General features: G+C 42.0%; 1 protein-coding gene across 2 annotated transcripts in view; it reads left to right on the top strand.

Moving 5' to 3' along the window:
* slc30a6 (solute carrier family 30 member 6) overlaps window positions 1–21,641 on the top strand; it is a 200,178-nt gene extending 178,537 nt beyond the window's left edge. For both annotated transcript variants that reach the window (XM_070888661.1, XM_070888660.1), the window contains one exon: window positions 19,749–21,641. In XM_070888661.1, the coding sequence (XP_070744762.1) occupies window positions 19,749–20,261 (513 nt within the window). In that variant the 3' untranslated portion in view covers window positions 20,262–21,641. The remainder of the gene's footprint in view (window positions 1–19,748) is intronic.
* The last annotated feature ends 3,630 nt before the right edge of the window (window positions 21,642–25,271 follow it).

Below are 25,271 nucleotides of genomic sequence, written 5' to 3'. Positions count from 1 at the left end.
GTATCAGTAAAAGTGACCAAATGTTGAATTGCCCTAAAATAAAATGGTTCATCAATATTCTTCAGGCAAGGAAACCTTCTGTCCTTAAACGGTCTGGCCTATATAGAAGTCCAGTCCCACACCCAACATTGTTGATTCCTAACTGCCCTCTGAAGTGGCCTAACAAGCCACTCGAGTTGTATAAATTTGCTACTGTTGATTGAAGAAGACGGGCCTGCACCACCTTCCCGGGGCAACTAGGGATAAGAACATAAAAATTTGGAGCAGGAGTAGGCCATACGACCCTCGAGTCTCCTCTGCCATTCAATAAGATCACGGCTGATCTTCAACCTCGAACTCCACTTTCCCAACGATCCCCAAATCCCTTGATTTCCCTAGAGTCCAAAAGTCTGTCTATCTCAGCCTTGAACATATTCAATGACTTGGTATCTACAGCTCTTTGGGGTAGAGAATTCCAAAGATTTACAACCCTCTGAATGAAGAAATTCCTCCTCATCGCTGTCTTAATTGGCCAGCACCTTATCCTGAGACTGTGTCCCCTAGTTCTAGACCCTCCAGCGAGGGGAAACAATCTCTCCGCATCTACCCTGTCAATCCCCCTCAGAATCTTATATGTTTCAATGACATCACAACTCATTCTTCTGAACTCCAGAGAGTATAGGCCCAATCTGTTCAATATCTCCTCTTGGACATTCCTCTCATCCCACGGATCAATCTACTGAACCTTTGTTGCACCACCTCTAAGGCATGTATATCTTTTCTCAGATAAGGAGACCAAAACTGTGCACAGTACTCATTGTGTGATCTCAGTCATGTACAATACTTTTGTACTCCAACCCCCTTGCAATAAAGGCCAGCATGCCATTTGCCTTGCTAATACTTGCTGTACCTGCATGATAACTTTGTGCTTCCTGTACGAGACACCTAAATCTCTCTGAAAACTAACATTTAATAATTTCTTTCTCCAATCCTTTTGTTTTGTACAATCATGCCTTTTGTCATCTAATTGTCCTTGCCTTCCACCCTATCACAGACCTTCCCTTTTGTTCTTTCCTCTTCTCCCTCCTTTTCCTGTCCCTGCACTTGCTTATAATCTGTTACATCTCTAACTTTTTCCAGTTCTGACGTAAGGTCATTATAAAAGGTCATGATGAAAGCAAATTCTAATTTCAATGGAGTAAAATTGCAAAGTGTTACAGTATAGAGAGAGCTGGGGATCCTTGTGCATGAAACACAAAGTTAGTATGCAGGTACAGCAAGTAATCAGGAAGGTAAATGGAATATTGGCCTTTATTGCAAGGGGGATAGAGTATAAAAGCGGAGAAGTCCTGCTACAACTGTACAGGGTATTGGTGAGGCCACACCTGGAGTACTGCATACAGTTTTGGCCTCCGTATTTAAGGAAGGATGTACTTGCATTGGAAGCTGTTCAGAGAAGGTTCACTAGGTTGATTCCAGAGATGAGGGGGTTGACTTATGAAAATAGGTTGGGTCTATACACATTGGAGTTCAGAAGGGTGAGAGGTGATCTTATCAAAACATAGAAGATAATGAGGGGGCTCAACAAGGTGGATGCCGAGAGGATATTTCCACTCTTAGGGGAATCTAAAACTAGGGGACATAGTCTTAGAATAAGGAGCCACCATTTAAAACTGAGATGAGGAGGAATTTCTTCTCTGAGGGTTGTAAATCTGTGGAATTCTCTGCCCCAGAGAGCTGTGGGGGCTGGGTCATTGAATATATTTAAGGCGGAGATGGACAGATTTTTGAGCGATAAGGGAGTAAAGGGTTATGGGGAGCAGACAGGGGAGTGGAGCTGAGTCCATGATCAGATCAGCCATGATCTTATTGAATGGCGAGCAGGCTCGAGGGGCCAAATGACCTACTCCTGCTCCTATTTCTTATGTTCTTGTGTTCTTATGTATTCTTATATTCTTCTGTCATTGACCTGAAACGTTAACTCTGTTTCTCTCTTCACAGATGCTGCCTGATCTGCTGAGTATTTCCAGCATTCTGTTTTTATTTCAGATTTTCAGCATCTGCAGTATTTTGCTTTTGTTTTGATTTAATAGTTTCTCACCATTTAAAAAAAATATTCTATTTTTCTATTCTTCCTATCAAAGTGAATAACTTCACATTTCCCCACATTATACTCCATCTGCCTGCCACCTTATTGCCCACTCACTTATATCCCTTTGTAGGCTCTTTGTGTCCTCGTCACAGCTTACTTTCACACCTAGCTTTGTATCATCAGCAAACTTGGATACGTTGCATTCAGTCCCTTCATCTGAATTATTAATATAGATTTTAGATAGCTGATGCCCAAGCACTGATCCTTCTGGCACCCCACTAGTTGCAGCCTGCCAACCGGAAAATGACCCTTTTATCCCTACTCCGTGTTTTCTGCTAATATATTACCCCCAACCCCATGAGCCCTTGTCTTGCGTAGCAACCTTTTATGTGGCACCTTATCAAATGCCTTTTGGAAATCCAAATATACTAAAACCATTGGTTCTCCTTTATGTATCCTGCTAGTTACAGCCTCAAAAAAAAACTCAAGAAATTTGTTAAACATGATTCCCTTTCATAAAACCATGACTCTGCCTAATCATATGATTTTCTAAGTGCCCTGTTACCACTGCCTTAACAATGGATTCCAGCATATTCCAGAGAACTGATGTCACGTTAACTGGCCTGTAGTTCCCTGTTTTCTCTCTCCCTCCTTTATTGAGTAGCGGGATTACATTTGCTACCTTCCAATCTGCTGGCACCATTCTAGAATCTAAGAAATTTTGCAAGATCACAACATCCACTATCTCTGCAGCCACCTCTTATAGAACTCTAGGATGTAGGCCATCAGGTCCAGAGAATTTGATGGCTTTTAGTCCCATCACTTTCTCAAGTACTTTTTCTCTACTGATAATTACTTTAAGTTCCTCAATCTTAGCAGTCCCTTGGTTCCCCAGTATTTTTGGTATGCTTTTTGTGTCTTCTACTGTGAAGACAGATACAAAATATTTGTTTAAAGTCTCTGCCATTTCATTATTTCACATTACAATTTCACCTGTCTCAGCCTCTAAGGGACCAATGCTTCCTTTTGCTGGTACTCTTCCTTTTTACATACTTGTAGAAGCTCTTACAATCTGTTTTTATATTTCTTGCTCGTTTACTCTCATTCTATTTTCTCCTTTTTATGCCAATTTTTTTGTCATTATTTCTAAAGCTCTATCATCAGACCTACTATTATTCTTCACAACATTATAAGCCGCCTCTTTTAATCTAATACTATCCTTATTTTTAGTTAGCCATGGATGGATCACTTTACCTGTGGAGATTTTATTTCTCAATGGAATGTATGTTCGTTGAGAATTTTTGAATATTTCTTTAAATGTTTGCCATTGCTTATCTACCAACATAACTTTTAATCTAATTTCCCAATCTACCTTAGCCAACTCAATATCAACTTGTATTTCTATGGCGCTTTTAACGTAGTGAAACTTCCCAAGGCGTTTCATAGGAGTATTATGCGATAAAAATCAGGATGTTCAGGAAGGCAGAATTAGAGCAGCGCAAACATCTCTGGGGGGTGAGGGGTGGTTGTGTGGCTGGAGGAAATCACAGAGATGGGGAGGGGGTGAGGCCATGGAGGGATTTGAAAATAAGGATGAGAATTTTGAAATCGAGGTGTTGCTTAACCGAGAGCCAATGTAAGTCAGCGATCACAGCCACTGACGCAGTTGCTATTTTTTTAAAAGCGCTGGGCCATCAGCACCTGAAAATATCCATGCAAAGAGAGTTAATGTGGTGGGGACTGTTATGAAACCAGGTCTGCTGTAGATGCCTTCTCGGGTTCAGTGCATCAGTTACTCCTATAACAGTATTTGTGGAGGCCCCAACCTGCGAGGGAACATCAGCGGCAGGTCAGGGCCATAAAAGGAGCAGCGAGCGGCGGCCATGGGTAGCGTGGAGGCAGGCCACTACAAGGTTCAGCGCAAGTTGGTGCAGGAGGGCGACGGCTGTGAAGAGTGACATCATCAAGGTCCAGGTCAGTGATTGGACCGTGGGCAGATACAGCAGGAGCGGCAAGGTCAAGACGAAGAAGCGGTGAGAGGCTGGAGGGACGTGATCGGGGCCCAGGGGAGGCGCGGGTGTGGGCCCAGGGGCAGCACGAACCAGCCCACACTGCGATACGTGTGCACACTTGGTCCGTGCAGCAGAGCTGGTCTCCAGTTGTCTTGGGTAATCCTTGCCACTGGACCAAGACCTATCTCTGTCAAGCTGGTGTGCAACGGTCACCCCACGTTAAAATAATGCACGCACAGGCATCAGGATGTAGTTCGGATCCTTCATTGAAACACCTGTGAACGCATCCTTTTTTTGGCTTGGAAGCAAGTCATCCTTGTTTCGAGGGACCGCATGTGATGATGATGGGTGAGCGGGACTTGGTGCGAGTTAGGGCATGGGAAACCGAGTTTTGGATCATCTCTAGTTTACGTAAGCTAGAATATGGGAGGCCAGCCAGGAATGCGTTGGAATAGTCAAGTCTAGCGGTCACAAAGGCATGGATGTGGGCCTCAGCAGTGGATGAGCTGAGGCAAGGCCGGAGATGGATATAGGCAGTTTTAGTAATGCTGCGGATATGTGGTCGAAAGCTCATTTCGGGGTCAAATTTGACACCAAGGTTGTGACCAGTCTGGTTCAGCCTCAGACAGAAGTTGGGGAGAGGGATGGAGTCAGTGGCTAGGGAACGGAGTTTGTGGCAGGGACTGAAAACAATGGGTTTGGTCTTCCCAATATTCACTTAGAGAAAATTTCTTCTCATCCAGAATTTCAGCAGTCTGAAAATTTAGAGACGGCTGTGAAGAGTGACATCATCAAGGTCCAGGTCAGTGATTGGACCGTGGGCAGATACAGCAGGAGCGGCAAGGTCAAGACGAAGGAGCGGCGAGAGGCTGGAGGGACGTGATCGGGGCCCAGGGGAGGCACGGGTGTGGGCCCAGGGGCAGCACGAACCAGCCCACACTGCGATACGTGTGCACACAAGAGAAGTGGTAGTGAGTTAGAGCTGTGTGTCATCAGCGTACATGTGAAAACTGTCGCTGTGTTTACAGACCTCATACCTGTGCTATTTATAGAAACATAGAAAATAGGTGCAGGAGTAGGCCATTCGGCCCTTCGAGCCTGCACCACCATTCAATAAGATCATGGCTGATCATTCACCTCAGTACCCCTTTCCTGCTTTCTCTCCATACCCCTTGATCACTTTAGCCGTACGGTCCATATCTAACTTGCTTGAATATATCTTAACGAACTGGCATCAACAATTCTCTACGGTAGAGAAATTCTACAGGTTCACAACTCTGAGAGAAGAAGTTTCTCCTCATCTCGGTCCTAAATGGCTTACCCCTTATCCTTAAACTGTGACCCCTTATCCTGGACTTCCCCAACATCGGGAACATTCTTCCTGCATCTAACCTGTCCAGTCCCATCAGAATTTTACATGTTTCTATGAGAACCCCTCTCATTCTTCTAAACTCCAGTGAATACAGCCCAGTCGACCCAGTCTCTCCTCATATGACAGTCCTGCCATCCCGGGAATCAGTCTGGTGAACCTTCGCTGCACTCCCTCAATAGCAAGAACGTCCTTCCTCAGATTAGGAGACCAAAACTGAACACAATATTCCAGGTGAGGCCTCACCAAGGCCCTGTACAACTGCAGTAAGACCTCCCTGCTCCTATACTCAAATCCCCTAGCTATGAAGGCCAACATGCTATTTGCCTTCTTCACTGCCTGCTGTACCTGCATGCCAACTTTCAATGACTGATGTACCATGACACCCAGGTCTCGTTGCACCTCTCCTTTTCCTAATCTGCCGCCATTCAGATAATATTCTGCCTTCACGTTTTTGCCACCAAAGTGGATAACCTCACATTTATCCACATTATACTGCATCTGCCATGCATTTGCCCACTCATCTAACCTGTCCAAGTCACCCTGTAGCCTCTTAGCATCCTCCTTACAGCTCACACCGCCACCCACCCTGCAAATTTGGAGATATTACACTCGATTCCTTCATCTAAATCATTGATGTATATTGTAAATAGCCGTTTAAGTTATTTAAGTTTAAGACTCTTGTTTCCAACTGAAGTATTTCATTCTCGGATGGGCAATAAGTGCCGACCGTGCCAGCGACATTCACATCCTGTGATGGAATTTTTTTTTAAATTGCAAACTGAATGTATTGTGGTATTGTTATAGTTTCTTACCACGGGGTTCAACTGCTATAGTTTCATGCTGCAGATAATCAGTATAGGACTAATGTGATTGTTTCCTACTGCAGACTGCAAATATAGTAAGACTGTAAATATGGTACTCTTAGGACCTTTCATGCTGGTATTCTTGCTACAGTTGCATATCACAGGCTCTACTGCAGTAAAACATCTCAGTACAGCACTTTACAGAAACAGGCGATTAGGTTACTACACGCTTATAAATCATTACACTGGAATGCAATAAATATATTACTTTTCAGAAAATATCTAAACACCAGTTTTTTAAAAAAGTATTTTAAGCCTGAAAATCATAATTGAGAAGGGTATTGAAATGGCAAAGCTATTAACCACTTAGCAAGTTAACACTAGCACAGCCTGAAAGAGAATAAACAAATAATTATACCAATGGGGAATTTTAGAGATTTACTTGGATATGTCTGGTCATGTTCTGTCACTTGGATACAGTCACAGCTTCTGAAAATAGAGCCTGTGCAGCGCCTGTTAATACTGTCCCAAGTGGGCTACCATAGCTGCACTTCAGATGGGGAAGTAGATGTGCTGTCCTCAGGTGTGTTTAGCACATCAACAACAAACGCTCTTGATAATGCATGTTGAGGCACTCTGGGGAAGTCCTACACAAACATACATTTTGTTTCCAGCCTTTAAGCAGTGTAGCATTCTAACAAAACGGTGGTCTTGAGGGAGTCGGGATCCCTGGGTGACTGTGAGGTAAGCGTTTTTTTTTCATTTTGTTGGATCTGCAATGCAGAGCAAAATGGTTTCCCAGTAATCTTGTTGAGTCAAGATAGAAAAGATGGCTTTTGATGCAGTACATAATGCCTGTGACCCTGGGTTGCTCAAATAACACTGAGAAGTTTATATATGTACCCTTTTTGGATTATTACATGCCTGAATGACAGTGACATTTCATAAACTATGCATGTCATGTCGTGTTAATCACAGGTAGTCTGGGACTACCCGTTGGACACCAACGATAATTTTGCATGCACTACAGATGCATGCCAGATGCAAGACATTTCATTGTATAGGTTGTAGAGGAAAGTGATCCACTCATGATACAATATTACATTATCATGCTCTTGTAGCTCTTGCAGGGAATGAGCTATAACAGCTTAATGGTTCGCTGATAAATCTGAAATTCTTCAAAAATAGTTTATGCAGCATTGTCCACTGTGGAGAATTTAATGAATGTTGCTGGGAGGAGGTTTATCAGCTTTAGCTCTCCTCTTAAAGGCAGAGATTTGTTCTGGAGTACTGTTCTGTGGAAGACAGCAGTCCTTTGTTCAAGTGGCTGTTAACATATGAGGCCAGTTAGTGAGTTGGTGGGCCAGTGGTATGAAACCATGCTTACAGCCTGCTATAAATGCGCCTGCCCTTGCCCTCTTGCGCCCGCTTGCCCCCCCCCCCCCCCCCTTGCTCGCGCTCCCCATCTCTCTCTCACACTGGATAGCAGTCAGGAATTGGGACTCCCTCCCTATATGTTCCCTCTCTAGGCCAGGCAAAATGCCACTCACCCGGGCTTGGCTCAGATCAGCCAAGTTAGCTCAGTTGAAGAATCGAGCAGTGCATTTACATAGAATGTACAGCACAGAAACGGTCAGTTTGGCCCAAGTGGTCCATGCAGGTGTTTATGCTCCATACGAGCCTCCTCTCGCCCTTCTTCATCTAACCCTATCAACTTATCCTTCTAATCCTTTCACCCTCATATATTATTTGTGATTCTGTCAGTGGTGCCAAAGTTGCACATCATCATCATAGGCAGTCCTTGTATCGAAGATGACTTGCTTGCACGCCAAAAAGGGATGAGTTCACAGGTGTTTCAAAGAAGGATCTAATATTCCTGGTCCCAAACTACATATTGAAGTGTGGAAGATGCCTGTGCATGGATTTTTTTTAACATGTGGTGGCAGTTGCACATCAGCCATCACACGGTCTTGATCCAGTGGCAAACATAGAAACATAGAAAATAGGTGCAGGAGTAGGCCATTCGGCCCTTCAAGCCTGCACCACCATTCAATAAGATCATGGCTGATCATTCTCTCAGTACCCCTTTCCTGCTTTTTCTCCATACCCCTTGATCCCTTTAGCTAACTCCCTCTTGAATATATCTAACGAACTGGCATCAACAACTCTCTGGTAGAGAATTCCACAGGTTAACAACTCTCTGAGTGAAGAAGTTTCTCCTCATCTCCGTCCTCAATGGCTTACCCCTTATCCTTAGACTGTGACCCCTGGTTCTGGACTTCCTCAACATGGGGAACATTCTTCCTGCATCTAACCTGTCCAGTCCCGTCAGAATTTTATATGTCTCTGAGATCCTCTCTCATTCTTCTTAACTCCAGTTAATACAGGCTCTTTCGATCATATGTCAATCTCCTCATATATCAGTCATGCCATCCCGGGAATCAGTCTGGTGAACCTTCGCTGCATTTCCTCAATAGCAAAAATGTTCTTCCTCAGATTAGGAGACCAAAACTGAACACAATATTCCAGGTGAGGCCTCACCAAGGCCCTGTACAACTGCAGTAAGACATCCCTGCTCCTATACTCAAATCCCCTAGCTATGAAGGCCAACATGCCATTTGCCGCCTTCACCAGCTGCTGCACCTGCATGCCGACCTTCAATGACTGATGTACCATGACACCCAGGTCTAGTTGCACCTCCTTTCCCTAATCTGCCGCCATTCAGATGATATTCTGCATTCATGTTTTTGCCACCAAAGTGGATAACCTCACATTTATCCACAGTATACTGCATCTGCCATGCATTTGCCCACTCACCTAACCTGTCCAAGTCACCCTGTAGCCTCTTATCATCCTCCTCACAGCTCACACCGCCACTCAGCTTAGTGTCATCTGCAAACTTGGAGATATTACACTCAATTCCTTCATTTAAATCATTGATGTATATTGTAAATAGCTGGGGTCCCAGCACTGAGCCCTGCGGCACCCCACTAGTCACTGCCTGCCATTCTGAAAAGGACCCGTTTATTCCCACTCTTTGCTTCCTGTCTGCCAACCAGTTCTCTATCCATATCAATACATTACCCCTAATACCATGTGCTTTAATTTTGCACACCAGTCTCTTGTGTAGGACCTTGTCAAAAGCCTTTTGAAAGTCCAAATACACCACATCCACTGATTCTCCCTTGTCTATTCTAGAAGTTACATCCTCAAAAAATTCGAGAAGATTTGTGGAGCATGATTTCCCTTTCATAAATCCATGCTGACTTGGACTGATCCTGTCACTGCTTTCCAAATGTGCTGCTATTTCATCTTTAATAATTGATTCCAACATTTTTCCCACCACCGCTGTCAGGCTAACCGGTCTATAATTCCCCGTTTTCTCTCCCTCCTTTTTTAAAAAGTGGTGTTACATTAGCTACGCTCCAGTCCATAGGAACTGATCCAGAGTTGATAGAGACTGTTGGAAAATGATCACCAATGCATCCACTATTTCTAGGGCCACTTCCTTAAGTATTCTGGGATGCAGACTATCAGGCCCCGGGGATTTATCGGTCTTCAATCCCATCAATTTCCCTAACACAATTTCCTGACAAATAAGGATTTCCTTTAGTTCCTCCTTCTCACTAGACCCTCAGTCCCCTAGTATTTCTGGAAGGTTATTTGTGTCTTCCTTCGTGAAGACAGAACCAAAGTATTTGTTTAATTGGTCTGCTATTTCTTAGTTCCCCATTATAAATTCACCTGATTCTGACTGCAAGGGACCTATGTTTGTCTTTGCTAATCTTTCACTCTTTACATATCTATAGAAGCTTTTGCAGTCAGTTTTTATGTTCCCAGCAAGCTTCCTCTCATACTCTCTTTTCCCCCTCTTAATTATTAAACCCTTTGTCCTCCTCTGCTGAATTCTAAATTTCTCCCAGTCTTCAGGTTTGCTGCTTTTTCTGGCCAATTTATATGCCTCTTCCTTGGATTTAGCACTTTCCCTAATTTCCATTGTTAGCCACGGTTGAGCCATCTTCACTGTTTTATTTTTACTCCAGACTGGGATGTACAATTGTTGAAGTTCATCCATGTGATCTTTAAATGTTTACCATGCCTATCCACCATCAACCCTTTAAGTATCATTCGCCAGTCTATTCTAGCCAATTCATGTCTCATCGAAGTTACCTTTCCTTAAGTTCAGGACCCTAGTCTCTGAATTAACTTTGTCACTCTGCATCTTAATAAAGAATTCTACCATATTATGGTCACTCTTCCCCAAGGGGCCTCGCACAACAAGATTGCTAATTAGTCCCTTCTCGTTACACATCACCAAGTCTAGGATGGCCAGCCCTTTAGTTGGTTCCTCGACATATTGGTCTAGAAAACCATCCCTAATACACTCCAGGAAATCCTCCTCCACTGTACTGCTACCAGTTTGGTTAACCCAATCTATATGTAGATTAAAGTCACCCATGATAACTGCTGTATCTTTTATTGCACGCATCCCTAATTTCTTGTTTGATGCTGTCCCCAACCTCACTACTACTGTTTGGTGGTCTGTACACAACTCCCACTAGCGTTTCTGCCCTTTGGTATTCCGCAGCTCTACCCATGCATTCAAGCTAACGTCCTTCCTTACTATTGCATTACTTTCCTCTTTAACCAGCAATGCGACCCCACCTCCTTTTCCTTTCTGTCTATCCTTCCTGAATGTTGAATACCCCTGGATGTTGAGTTCCCAGCCTTGGTCACCCTGGAGCCATGTCTCCGTAATCCCAATTATATCATATTCGTTAATAACTGCCTGCGCAGTTAATTCCGCATACTCCTCGCATTGAGGCACACAGCCTTCAGGCTTGTCTTTTTAACACACTTTGTCCCTATAGACTTTTCCTGTAATGTGGCCCTTTTTAATTTTTTGCCTTGGGTTTCTCTGCCCTCCACTTTTACTTTTCTTTTCTATCTTTCGCTTCTGCCCCCATTTTACTTCCCGCTGTCTCCCTTCATAGGTTCCCATCCCCCTGCCATATTAGTTTAACCCCTCCCCAACAGCACTAGCAAACACTCCTCCTTGGACATTGGTTCCGGTCCTGCCCAGGTGCAGACCGTTCAGTTTGTACTGGTCCCACCTCCCCCAGAACCAGTTCCAATGTCCCAGGAATTTGAATCCCTCCCTCCTGCACCACTCCTCAAGCCACGAATTCATCTTAGCTATCCTGCAATTCCTACTCTGACTAGCATGTGGCATGGGTAGCAATCCTGAGATTACTACCTTTTGAGGTTCTGCTTTTTAATTTAACTCCTAGCTCCCGAGCAAAGATTACCCAAGACGACTTGAGACCAGCTCTGCTGCATGGACCTGGTGCACACATATTGCAGTGTGGGCTGGCCCTTGCTGTCCCTGGGCCCTCGCCTCTTCTGGACCCCAAACTCATGCCTCTCCTGGGCTCCTATCACCTTGCTTCCATGATCACTCGCCGTTCCTGCGCCCCAACGTCGCTGCTCCTGCTGTACCTGCCCACGCTCCAATCACTGACCTGGACCATGATGACGTCCAATCCAGTCGCCCGCTTCGCAACCGTTGCTCTCCAGCATGTGCACTGTACCTTGAAGTGGTACAACTTCAAAGAAGATACAACCAAGACAGACACTATATAAATGCAACTTTCTTTTTCATTCTGACATAAATTGCGATGCCAGTAAAGAAAGAAACCAAACTTGCATTACTATAGTGCCTTATGTCCTCATGATGTCGCAAAGAGCTTCTCAACCAATTAATTTGCCGCGAAATGCAGTCACTGCTGAGATGTGGACCAACATGGCAACCAATTGCACACAGCAACGCCCTACAAATGAGGTGAATGGACAGTCAATGACTTTTTTTCTTGATGGTTCGGATAAGGATAGAATATTGGACAGGTCAGTGGAAGAATGACTTGCTACTCTTGGAACAGTCCCATGGCATCTTGTGTCCACTTGAACAGGAAGATGCTTTTTTATAATTCATTCTCGGAATATGGGCATCGCTGGCATATGGGTTTTTATTGCCCATCCCTAGTCGCCCTTGAAACGGTGGTGGTGTGCATTCTTTTTAAATTGCGGCAGTCCATGTGATGAAGGTAACCCCAACTGTGCTGTTGGGTAAGGAGTGCCACTGAGCAATCAGTGGAACAGTCGTTTAGTCTCGTAGGATCCTCAGACTTTCACAAACTACTTGAGCATCGCTTTTGTGATTTGTAATGCCAGGATCAACTAATCCTCTTGTCATATCTTCTAGCTCCAATGTACAAGAGTGTGAAGCTTTTGCGAGGGCAGTGTGTCACTGCACAGTTTTCTTCTGCGTTTTCCCTGTTCTTTCCTCATGTCTTCCCATCTCTTTTTTTTTAATTGAAAATTTGCCAATTTTGTGGTTTAATACAGTTTCAATAACTTGATTGAGAATACTTGGGAAAAATTCCATGAGCTTTAATTACAAATTTAATTGCATGGTTTGTTGTCTTGTTACTCAAAGGTAAATTGTGTTTCTTTCATAGTATTTGTAGCCCTATTGAGCTCTCCTAATCACCTTTTTGAACTGTGATCTTATTTATTTCTCATCAAAACAGCGCACAAATGATGATCAAAGCCTAGATATTTTTCATCTCATAGGCAAAGGAATTATCTTGCTTTAAATGTGCAATAAGTACAGGATCCGGTGTAAAAGTGGTGAGGATAGCGATTGGATTAAGCATCACTAAATAAAACCAGACCTGCCATTTATTAGGCCAAATAACTGCTTATTAGCTCACTGCAAAAGCAGCTGCATACTAAAGACACGATATCTGAGAAGCAGCATCTTGTCTCCAAACCATTGTAGCTTGGTCATGTGAAATGCTTTGTGTCGTTAGCAGAAGGTGTATGATCCCTGTGGAGAATATAATTCAGCATGCACAGAAGGCAATAAAAGAAACTCGTGGTTTAAGATTGTGGTTTACATCAAAATGCTTTCTGAAAGCAATTAATTTTTTGTCCTCTTCAAAACCAATTGTCCCGCTCACCCCACCCCACTTTTTTAATTCAATCTTGCTAGTGGTTTCAGTCCTCTTTAAGCCTCTTCCACTTAATGCCTGTACCTCACAGTCAAGGTGTTAATTATTGATTGACACCCCTGAATACTGTGGTTTATGGAGAGGATAATGACACCTGGGAATGATTGCAACGCAGTAATCTGATCAACGATATGTCAGAAATCATGAGAACGAAACTCAATCAGGTATCTGAACTCTTAAGATGAAATTACAGCCTCAAAATCAATACACAATATTTGCTAGTCAGTTAACTTTGTGGGATGGTTTTTATTCAGTTTTGAGTAATGGTCACCACACAAAGGATTAGCTTGCAATCATTTTAAGTTTTATAAATAAATAATTTTAGTTCATTACGGGTAAATAATATTATATAGATAAGTGCTGTAAATAAGAATTTTTAGAAACTAAACAAAACTTCTGTTTTGGCATCATAGTAAATTGTATCAGCATGTTTGTGATATGTAACCAGACACTGTGCAAAAGCTGATTCTGCGAACTCATGACCTACAACATTAGTGAGGAAAGTGTATACATGTATATCTATACAGCTCCTGTAATTATCTGATGCCCTGTTTAGGATTACAAATTGAATTAAATTGCTGAAAAAAATAGGTGATTTGGCTCCTGTAAACACGGCACATTGATCAGTTTACAAATAACAAAACACATCTTTTCAGATATTGATAGGCTCCAAATACTGAATTTGAGCTGGTAAATAAACATGTCTCAGTGGCAATATTATTCAACCTACTGCGTGCTATAGCGCTTCCTCTGACTGGTTCAAGCAATTGAAATGTAGTTTTAACATTCCAACCCACCTGCTCAGCGAGGGCCCTGGTTTGCACATGCTTTGTTACATCGATTTCTGCCAGGATATGCGGGGGGTTGTGCATAGGTGTTAGTGAAGTATTTAATTCGCCACATTTCCAAACTGAGGAAGATCATGTGAGGACACATAATATGATCAGTAAGCTGAAATATGGTGAAGAGGGTTTGCTGTTTAATCCCTGGATCAAACTCCAAGTTATCTCGATATTGGGCAGGTAAAAGCACACACTGAATCATATGAAATGAAGGCTTGTCTATTGGAACATATGAACATAAGAAATAGGAGCAGGACCATGCTCGAGCCTGCTCCGCCATTCAATAAGATCATGGCTGATCAGATCAGGAACTCAACTCCATTTTCCTGCCTGTTCCCCATAATCCCTCCTTTATGGTTCAAGAATCGGAGTGGTCTGAGAAGCAGGGCCTATAGCAAATATCTGGACCCAAAACTGTAACATTCCTTTTGATCTCTCCTGAACCAATACCTTGCTATTAAAAAATAACGTGGTTGGGCAGGTTATTATGCCTTTAATTTACTTTTATTCACATCTGCACGTGAATTAATTTCTCATTATTGAAAGAAATGGTAGATTACATTCAGATTGTGTGTTATCATCGATTAAAAATCTCATGGTATTAAGGAAATGCAGGATGTTCTCCTGGTCAACATTCTTCCCTCCAGTACTATTATTATTTTTAAACATACTAGTGCTGCATCTCGCTGTTTGTGGAATCTTGCTGTACACAAAATGGCTGCCATATTTACACTCAATAGCAACTGCAAAGTGTAACTTGTTCTATGTTGGGATAGTTCTGATTTGAGGAAATATAGAAGGGCAAGTTCTTTCATTCCTGTACTACACTCGTTGAACTCCCAGGATGTTGCACACATTGTTGGGGGGTAATTTTGACTTTGGCGATGGAGTTAAACAAGCACTATCGGATCAGCCGCCCATTACATATCTTTCCCGATTTTTTTTGTTTATCCTTCCACCCCCCCCTTTCTATTTGAAGTCAATGGAAATGAAAATATGGAATGGGCAGCTGATCTGATATTGCCCAAAGTCAAAATCACCCCCTGGGAATCAAAATCAAGTGCAATATTCAACAAGCAGGGTTGAAGGGTAAGGTGTTAATTGAACCTAAGGAGAGAGGAGGAGGGAGAAGGGAAGAGGAAGTGGAACTACAGGAAAGGGGAATGGAGATGGAGGGAGGAAAGGCAGAAACTACCTCAGTGGAGGAAGGGGGTGGGGAGTGGTTAACTGTCCCATCTCTCCTGGAAACCCCGATTTCTTGGGTGGGTTGCTATTGACCATCTCATTCTCTTCTGTGCAGTTTCTTTGTACCTTAGTTGGGGTGGGGGGAGTTTCAACCTCCTCTTTTGCTCTCCTGTTGATCCTGATTTTTATCTCTGGAGCGAGGGTGTGCAGCCTGTTTCATCCCAGGAGGAACAGATTCCTGATTTACGGGAGATGGGGGGGGGGGGGGGCATGGGAATTTGCTACACAGCATTGCCCAGTGGAGCAGAAGATGTGAGTGGGGACCGGGAAAAAGGGAAAATATGCAATGTAAGATCTTTCAGAGAGGGATTGTGCTTGGGCTACTCTGGAGTACAGGTATGTAGAGATTTTAAGGCAGTGAATCAGTCTGGTAAAGGAAACTGAGGGGACAGTTGGAGACAAATTGGATGTCAAACAAATACAGTTTCATTTTAAAAAGTTGCAGCATGTTTTTATTTATCATCAGAAATTACACTCTGCAGGACTTTTAAGGTGTTCCTCATATTTAGGTCACTGAACAATTGAAATAATGCTGTACAGTTACCTGGTGTATTGTACTACTAGATAAATTACTCAGGCCCAATACAGCAGCAATAACAGCTTTTTTCTGAGCTACCGTTACATGATCGTTTAACATTGTCTCAATGCCACCTACACTCGTAGGAGTATTTAGATCAGGTTAAAATGAACACTTCCATTGCCATAGAATTTCCGCTTTGGAAACAATTGGGAAATTGCTCCCAAAATGCGCTCGAAATTGCGCGGGTTATGTTACAGTTCAGGTTTCTGAAATCGTTTGCACAATCACAAACGTAGAAGCTTCCATGAACCAGCGCACACTTTAAAAACATGCCTACGAGTGCCTGTGCGCCTAAGAAAATGAGTGCAATTAGAAGAGCCTTCCCTAACTAGCTCAATCAGTGGAAACTTGCAATTTCAACCTGGAGATGTGGGTGGGGCCTGATTTGGCTGAACTAATCTTGAACCAGCGTAAACGATCATGGAAACTAGAGCATGAATGATTTTGGGCATAGCTCACATTTAAGAATCCCCAATCTTTTGTGCTAGTTCAGCCGGGTTGCACTGATATTACTGGTGTAAAGGAGCGAAAACGCTACCCCTACCATTTAATTTTTTTTTCCTTGCCAAAATAGAGCATTATGCTTCAGAACTTGCAACAATCATCTTTTCCATCTTTGTTCCCTGTAACCTTCAAATGTGCCATCCCATGTACTCTTCCACGTCCTTGCAGGATCCTTACTGTGCAATCAATACTCACTGCAATGTCTCCTGATCATTACTTTCTTATTTATCTAGCCTTCTGTTTTACTCTTTTTAAAACTTGATATCCTGAACTGTTGGTCTTGGCCCTTCAGCTTTTAAAATAAAGGCAGACCAGTCAGAAAGTGACATAGCTCATTCCAACAATGGTCAACAGGCACACTCATACTATTTCTTTTGGCTCCGTCAGATTGGAATCATTTGTATATATGGTGCCCAAAAAGGCAGCGACTTGATTGCAGTGGATACCTCTCTTGGATTTTAATTCAATCCAACAACAACAACTTGTATTTATATAGCACCTTTAACATAGTAAAACGTCCCAAGGCGCTTCACTGGAGTGTTATAAGACAAAAAATATTTTTGACACTGAGCCAGATAAGAAATTGCAGCAGATGAAAGCTTAGTCAAAGAAGTAGGTTTTAAGGAGCATCTTGAAGGAGGAAAGAGAGGTAGAGAAGCAGAGAGGTTTAGGGAGGGAGTTCCAAAGCTTAGGGCCAGTGATGTGTGAGTACTCCAGATTAATTTACAATATTTAATGTGCCCCACTAAGATCTGGATTTAAGGATTACAACAGTGTAAACAATGGTCATTGCTAATGACTTCTATGCTGAACAGCTGGAGCTTTGTTCTGAGGACAGTCATGGATCAGCTGGATGGTTTGGGATTATTGGGAAGGGTGATTTCATCCGTAGAATAAAACTTGGAACAAGCCCAATTTTAAAAGGCTTTCGGCAGCTTAAATTAACATCCAGGTCACTGATCAAGATAGTCATTAACACCTAAATATCACTCGTTATACAAATAGGCCATTTTTTTGTCTAAACTAATGTGGGTACAGCTCTTGTTTCAAAACAATTTGGCACAGGACAAATTCTGAAAGTAATTTTAATATCCATTATTGTTGGCTGCTTTGTTTGATATCTATCTTTTTTTATTTTTTTTATTGTGTGTGTATATATTTATACCTACTATACACACTCCCTCACCTCCATGTGTCAGCTGTCGCTCAGTGGCAGCACCCTCGCCTCTGATTCCGAAGGTTGTGGGTTCAAGTCCCACTCTAGACACACGAGCACAAAATCTAGGCTGACCGTATTGAGGGAGTGCTGCACTGTCAGAGGTGCTCTTATTCAGATGAGACGTTATACCTTCTCAGATGGACATAAAAGATCCCATGGCACTATTCAAAGAAGAGCAAGGGTGTTCTGCCCCGGTGTCCTGGCCAATATTTATCCCACAACAAACATCACTTTTTTTTTTAAACTCACATTATCTGGTTATTATCACATTGTTGTTTGTGCGATCTTGCGGTGCTCAAATTGGCTGCTGAGTTTCCTACAACAGTGACTATACTTCAAAAGTACTTCATTGCGTAAAGTGCTTTGGGACATCATGAGATCATGAAAAGTGCTATATAAATGCTTGTATTTCTTTTTAAAAGGGAGACTATTTTGTCAATGAGCCAGACTATATATTCACAGTAGTATCACGAGATAAAAGACTATACAACATTTGGAAGCTTAAGAAGTAAGAAGAAATCAAAATTGTGCCGTTTCCAGTCCGAGGATATTGGCTGCAGGGAGGAGTTTGACTGTCTCTTTTTTTAATTTCACTCTTGTATTTCCGATATGAAGTATGAGCGGTTTGTTTGTCTGTCTCTCTTTTATTTCACCCTCATATTTCTGAAATGAAGTACATTTTATGTCCTTCAGACTTTATTGCACTCTGGTGATTCCTGCAATGCTGGTGATTTTGATTACTTATGAAACGAGTGGGTCAGTAGTAGGTGTTTTCTGTTAATGGCCCATCCTGCTGCTTAACACTATACTGTGCTGAGGCTGCACCTAATGGAGTAGCAACAACCTGTTGCATTTCTGTGTAGATTTGGTCATCAGAGTCACTTAAAAGTCAGGCCTCCCAGGTGCAGAACATATAGGTGTCTATTTTGCTCCAAAACTTTAAACTTGGAGTTCCCTGCTTAAATTGGCTGACATTGGCTTCCACGGCAGTATGGTTAGGAGTATGAGTAGTAGGACTATAACATACATTTTCACGGTGAAATTCCACCCCACATAATTTTCAAGTACATGGGTCCTTCATTCTAGTCATCATCATAGGCAGTCAATTCTAGTAAATCTCACTGGACAACATTCTTCAAGGAGTACAAAAGCAAAATACTGTGGATGCTGGAATATGAAATAAAAACAGAAAAGGCTGGAAATCTCAGCGGGTCAAGCAGCTGACCCGCTGAGATTTTCAGCTTTTTCTGTTTTTGTTCAAGAACATTTTGCTTTTATTGTAACTTTTTAAACTATTTTGATTTTTACATGTTACATTTAGGAAAAAATGTGCACAAAAAAGCAATTTATAACCATTAGAATCCATTTGCTGAAATTAGTGAACCAATTGGCAGCAGCTAAAATGAGTCGATTTTGCTTCTGTTACGAATCTGACTATTTTTCACCTTTTAATATTAACGGCAGACACCCAAGTGAAGCTAAAATTGGATTAATAAGTATTTGGCAGCTCTCCAGTCTCATTTTCAGAATTGGAAACAAACAGAACTGTCTTTAGACATCATAAATGGGCACATTTCCAAGAGCTGCTAAAGATGTTAAATATGCAAAAATTAAACAACAAGGGTATCCTACAATGCACATTAAAACTTGCAGGTTCATTATATCTGAGTGAGATGCTGTTTCCTCAGAATTGAAGCACAATAATCTGATTGTGTGCTGGGTTTTAACTTTATAGCATTTAAATGTTTTGAAAGACAGGACATACTGGACAAGAAATAAACAGGTGAGTTTACATGGGGGGCATTCTGCATTTTTTAAGTATAAACAGAAAATGCTGGAAATGGCTGATCAACTGAAGGAAAAAGCAGGTCTTGGGTGTAACTTTTTACAATTTCTGTTGAAGGGTTCCACCTGAAATCTTTCCTCCTTCAGAAGCTGATTAACGTGACATACCTTTTCAGAACTTGTGTTTTCACATCAGATTTGCAACATCTTTTTAAAAAGGCTTTGTTTTTTTCTCTCCTTAGGTTGGCTCTGTACATGTGCGGATCAGGAGAGATGCAAACGAACAATTGGTGCTGGCCCATGTGACCAATCGCCTATCCACACTTGTTAAAATTTTAACAGTTCAGATTTTTAAAGATGATTGGATTAGGCCATCATTGGTTACGGCGCCAATCCCGGGCAACATGCTGAACCCCTTGGACCACACTAATATTGCAGCACTTTCAGCTGTCAAACCCCTGGATGACATGAACCCCATCACCTCTACCCCAGCAAAACCAATCAGTCCTCCTCCTGAATTCTCTTTCAACACACCAGGCAAAAACATTAACCCGGTTATCCTACCAACTGCTCCATCAACTAGACCTTATGGCTTAGGGCTTAATTATGGAGTTGCTCCATATGGAAGTGTTTTTAATCAGGGCATGGGAAGACCCGGAACAGGAATGACTCAGGGATTCAGAACTGGATTGATTAATATCCCAAGCAGATACGGAACAGGCACTCAAGGACATGTTAACCAATTCAGATCATAGGTACACTACAGTGATGCTTAATGCAAAGGTGTGCTGCAAAGGAATTCTATAAGTTGATTCCTCTTAAATTAAAAACTGTAGCTGAGAAACATAGTTTAACCGTGGAATATATAATTTTGCGTCATTACCTCCGTATAGGTTAGGTGGTATCATACCTGGACCAGTCATATTTCAGTGTGTTTTTTAAGACTTTTTGCCTATAATCATGCGTTTACAATGCTGCCAATATTCCTGAAGTATGTGTTACACCAAAACAGCAATTTAATGTGCTTTTTAAGATATATATATATCTGCCTCTTGAGCATGTGTGTCCTTTTCGAAGTGCTTAGCAGAAATCACTTGGCTGGGATTATAGTTTTGGCCGAAGATGATCAAGAGAGCACACCTCTCTCTATATCTAACCACCAGGCTGTGAAAGATAGTGGCCCACTGACAAATCAGTGGAGCTCCTCTCTTGCTATTGCTCCGCTGACCATCTAATGGTCCTGACAAGATCAGAAATCTGCCATTTTGGGGAACTGTGGTCCACATCATTTCGGGGTGTTTTCATTTTTCTGGTGACCTCACCAAGTCACGCACATGCCTCTCTAAACACTGTGGCTGCTTGGTCAGTGATTCACCTTGTGGTGCCAGTTTCACAGCCTGCAGATCAAATTCACAGTAAGTACTGTAACTAGCCCTGCAAGACTGACATTGACGGCACCAGTGGAGACTTCAACGGTTTGAAGGCATGTGTATGACCTATTGATTCAGATAGGAAAATAACAATTTTATTGTCAATTTTTGGCAAGTTACTTTTTTAACCTCTGCATCTGGTTCTCAACAAATTGTGTGATTATTACTTTCAGTGTTAATAAGCTTTAAAGTGACACGTATTGTACTTGTTTTGGAGACGGAGCAGTCTTCCATTAGGTTTAATGGACTGACTTTATTTTAAGGGAAGATTGATCTGTTTAGCTGTGTTTCTGAAGCCAGGGTATCCATGCATTGTGTACAGTAGTTCTTTCAGGTATTCAAGTATAATTAGTCATCTTTGTGCTGTCTGGTTGTATTCATTATGAGGACTGGATTGGCACTGTAAATATCTCTTGGATAAAAGGCCTATTCCTGTGTTATGAGAAATAATCTGTACAGCTGATCCTGTTCAGGGTTTTTCCAGAGAAATATATATGAAAATATTTTGTATTTAAAAGTACAAAGAAATCGTATAAATATATGCTGTAGTTTGCACTATGGATATAGGTTTGATATATTTGGCATCAGAATGTACATAAACTAGATTTTTTTTTTAAACTGGAACAATCCGATATGAACATGTTAAAGACTGTACATTTTGGTATATGTTGCTGTTATATTGACCAATAAAGTGAGAGTCAAAATGACAAACAGTATCATGAGCTGCACTAAACTTGTGCTGTTTTGTACTAGGTGTGGCATTAAAATAATGAGGTTTTAACAAAGTATATTTTTTCCCCAAGTACATTTCTGCTCCACAAAATTAGGAATAGCTGTGCTAAGAATGCAGGTTATTTTCAACTGTGCCCACTGATGGTGTCAGGAATCATTACGCCAGGTATTGCACCAATATGATGCAACGCATTACATGAAACCTTTGGTAGAGCTCTCCTCTTCAGTCACTTTCTCGTACTGAACCACAATGTTTGGGGTCCTGCTCAACCCTGAGCTGAGCTGCAAACCCCACATCCTACACATCACCGAGACCACTTGCACCTCCACATTGCCCACTTGCATCTGCCTCAATCCCTTCACCGCTGAAGCTTTTGTGCTTGCATTTGTCACCTCCAGACTCAACACCAACAACAACTTGCATTTATATAGCGCCTTTAACATAGTAAAACGCCCCAAGGCGCTTCACAGGTTGATACGGAGCCACATAAGGGAGATATTAGGTCAAAGAGGTACATAAGACCATAAGAAATAGGAACAGGAGTAGGCCATATGGCCCCTCGATTCAATAAGATCATGGCTAATCTGATCATGGACTCAGCTCCACTTCCCCGCCCGCTCCCCTTATTCCCTTATCGTTTAAGAAACTGTCTATTTCTGTCTTAAATTTATTCAATGTCCCAGCTTCCACAGCTCTCTGAGGCAATGAATTCCACAGATTTACAACCCTCAGAAGAAATTTCTCCTCATCTCAATTTTAAATGGTCGGCCCCTTATTTTAAGATCGTACTCTCTAGTTCTAGTCTCCCCCATCAGTGGAAACATCCTCTCTGCATTCACCTTGTCAAGCCCCCTCATAATCTTATATGTCTCAATAAGATCACCTCTCATTCTTCTGCATTCCAATGAGTAGAGGCCCAAACTACTCAACCTTTCCTCATAAGTCAACCCCCTCATCCCTGGAATCAATCTAGTGAACCTTATCTGAACTGCCTCCAAAGCAAGTATATCCTTTCATAAATATGGGAACCAATACTGCACGCAGTATTCCAGGTGTGGCCTCACCAATACCTTATATAGCTGTAGTAAGACTTCCCTGCTTTTATACTCCATCCCCTTTGCAATAAAGGGCACGATACCATTGGCCTTCCTGATCATTTGCTGTACCTGCATACTATCCTTTTGTGTTTCATGCACGAGTACCCCCAGGTCCCGCTGTACTGTGGCACTTTGCAATCTTTCTCCATTTAAATAATAACTTGCTCTTTGATTTTTTTTCAGCCAAAGTGCATGACCTCACTTTCCAACATTATACTCCATCTGCCAAATTTTTGCCCATTCAATGAGCCTGTCTATGTCCTTTTGCAGATTTTTTGTGTCCTCCTCACACATTGCTTTTCCTCCCATCTTTGTATCATCAGCAAACTTGGCTACATTACACTCAGTCCCTTCTTCTAAGTTGTTAATATAGATTGTAAATAGTTGGGGTCCCAGCACTGATCCCTGCGGCACCCCACTAGTTACTGGTTGCCAACCAGAGAATAAACCATTTATCCCGACTCTCTGTTCTCTGTTAGTTAGGCAATCCTCTATCCATGCTAATATATTATCACCAACCCCGTGAACTTTTATCTTGTGCAGTAACCTTTTATGTGGCACCTTGTCAAATGCCTGCGGGAAGTTCAAATACACCACATCCACTGGTTCCCCTTTATCCACCCTGTTTGTTACATCCTCAAAGAATTCCAGCAAATTTGTCAAACATGACTTCCCCTTCATAAATCCATGCTGACTCTGCCTGACTGAATTTTGCTTTACCAAATGTCCTGCTACTGCTTTAATAATGGATTCCAACATTTTCCCAACCACAGATGTTTGGTAACTAGTCTATAGTTTCCTGCTTTTTGTCTGCCTCCTTTTTTAAATAGGGGCATTACATTTGCAATTTCCCAATCTGCTGGGACCTTAGAGGAGTGTCTTAGAGGAGGAAAGAGCCGAAGAGGTTTGGGGAGGGAATTCCAGAGCTTAGGGCCTTGGCAGCTGAAGGCACGGCCGCCAGTGATGAGGCGATTAAAAGCGAAGATTTGCAAGTGGCCAGAATTGGAGGAATGCAGATAACTCGGAGGGTTGTAGAGCTGGAGGAGGTTGCAGAGATAGGGAGGGGCAAGGCCATGGAGGGATTTGAGAATTTTATGAGAATTTTAAAATCGAGTGACCATAACATGACTGAATTCTTAAGATGGAAAGTGAAGTAGTCCAATTTAAAACTAGGGTCCTAAATCTAAACAAAGGAAACTACGAAAGTATGAGGAATGAATTGGCTATGATAAATTGGGAGGATTCATTAAAAGGCACGACGGTGGATCGGCAATGGCTAACATTTAAGGAACGAATGCATGAATTGCAACAGTTATATATCCCTTTCTGGCGTAAAAGCACAAGGAAAAGTGGCCCAACCATGGTTAACAAAATAAATTAAGGATAGTATTAGATCCAAAGAGGAGTTATACAAAGTTGCCAGAAAAAGTAGCAAGTCTGACGATTGGAAGCAGTTTAGAATTCAGCAAAAAAGGACCAAGAGATTGATTAAGAGGGGAAAAATAAGAGTATGAGAGAAAACTTGCAAGGAACATCAAAACCGACAGAAACGGGCGAATTTGTAATGGGGAACAAGGAAATGGCAGAACAATTAAATAAATACTTCGGTTCTATCTTCACAGAAGAAGACACAAATAACGTCCCAGAAATGCTAGGGAACCAAGGGTCTAGTGAGCAAGCGGAATTAAAGGAAATTATTTTTAGTAAGAAAATAGATTTGGAGAAATTAATGGGACTGAAGGTCGATAAATCCCCAGGGCCTGATGATCTGCATCCCAGAGTACTAAAAGAGGTAGCCATGGAAATAGTAGATGCATTGGTTGTTAACTTCCAAAATTCTATAGATTATGGAACAGTTCCTGCAGATTGGAGGGTGGCAAATGTAACCCCACTATTTAAAAAAGGAAGGAGAGAGAAAATGGGGAACTACAGACCGGTTAGCTAACATCAGTAGTTGGGAAAATGCTAGAGTCTATTATAAAGGATGCGATAACGGCACACTTAGATAATATCAACGGGATTAAACAAAGTCAGCATGGATTTATGAAAGGAAAATCATGTTTGACAAACCTACTAGATTTTTTTGAGGATGTAACTGATAAAGGAGAACCAGTGGATGTAGTGTATTTGGATTTTCAAAAGGCCTTTGATAAAGTCCCACATAAGAGGTTAGTGTGCAAAATTAAAGCACATGGGATTGCGGGTAATGTATTGGCATGGATTGAAAATTGATTAACTGACAGGAAACAGTAGGAATAAACGGGTCTTTTTCGGGGTGGCGGGCAGTGACTAGTGGGGTACCACAGGTATCAGTGCTTGGGCCCCGGCTATTCCCAATATATATAAATCATTTGGATGAGAAAACTAAATGTAATATTTCCAAGTTTGCTGATGACACAAAACTACGTGGGATTGAGAGTTGTGAGGAGGATGCAAAGATGCTGCAAGGCGATTTAGATAGGTTGAGTGAGTGGGCAAACACATGGCAGATGCAGTATAACGTGG

The sequence above is a fragment of the Pristiophorus japonicus genome, chromosome 9 (genome assembly GCF_044704955.1).
Source record: "Pristiophorus japonicus isolate sPriJap1 chromosome 9, sPriJap1.hap1, whole genome shotgun sequence".
NCBI classification, from domain to species: Eukaryota; Metazoa; Chordata; class Chondrichthyes; family Pristiophoridae; genus Pristiophorus; species Pristiophorus japonicus.
The sequence above is the reverse complement of the archived record's forward strand: the minus strand, read 5'-3'. Positions and strand labels throughout refer to the sequence as shown.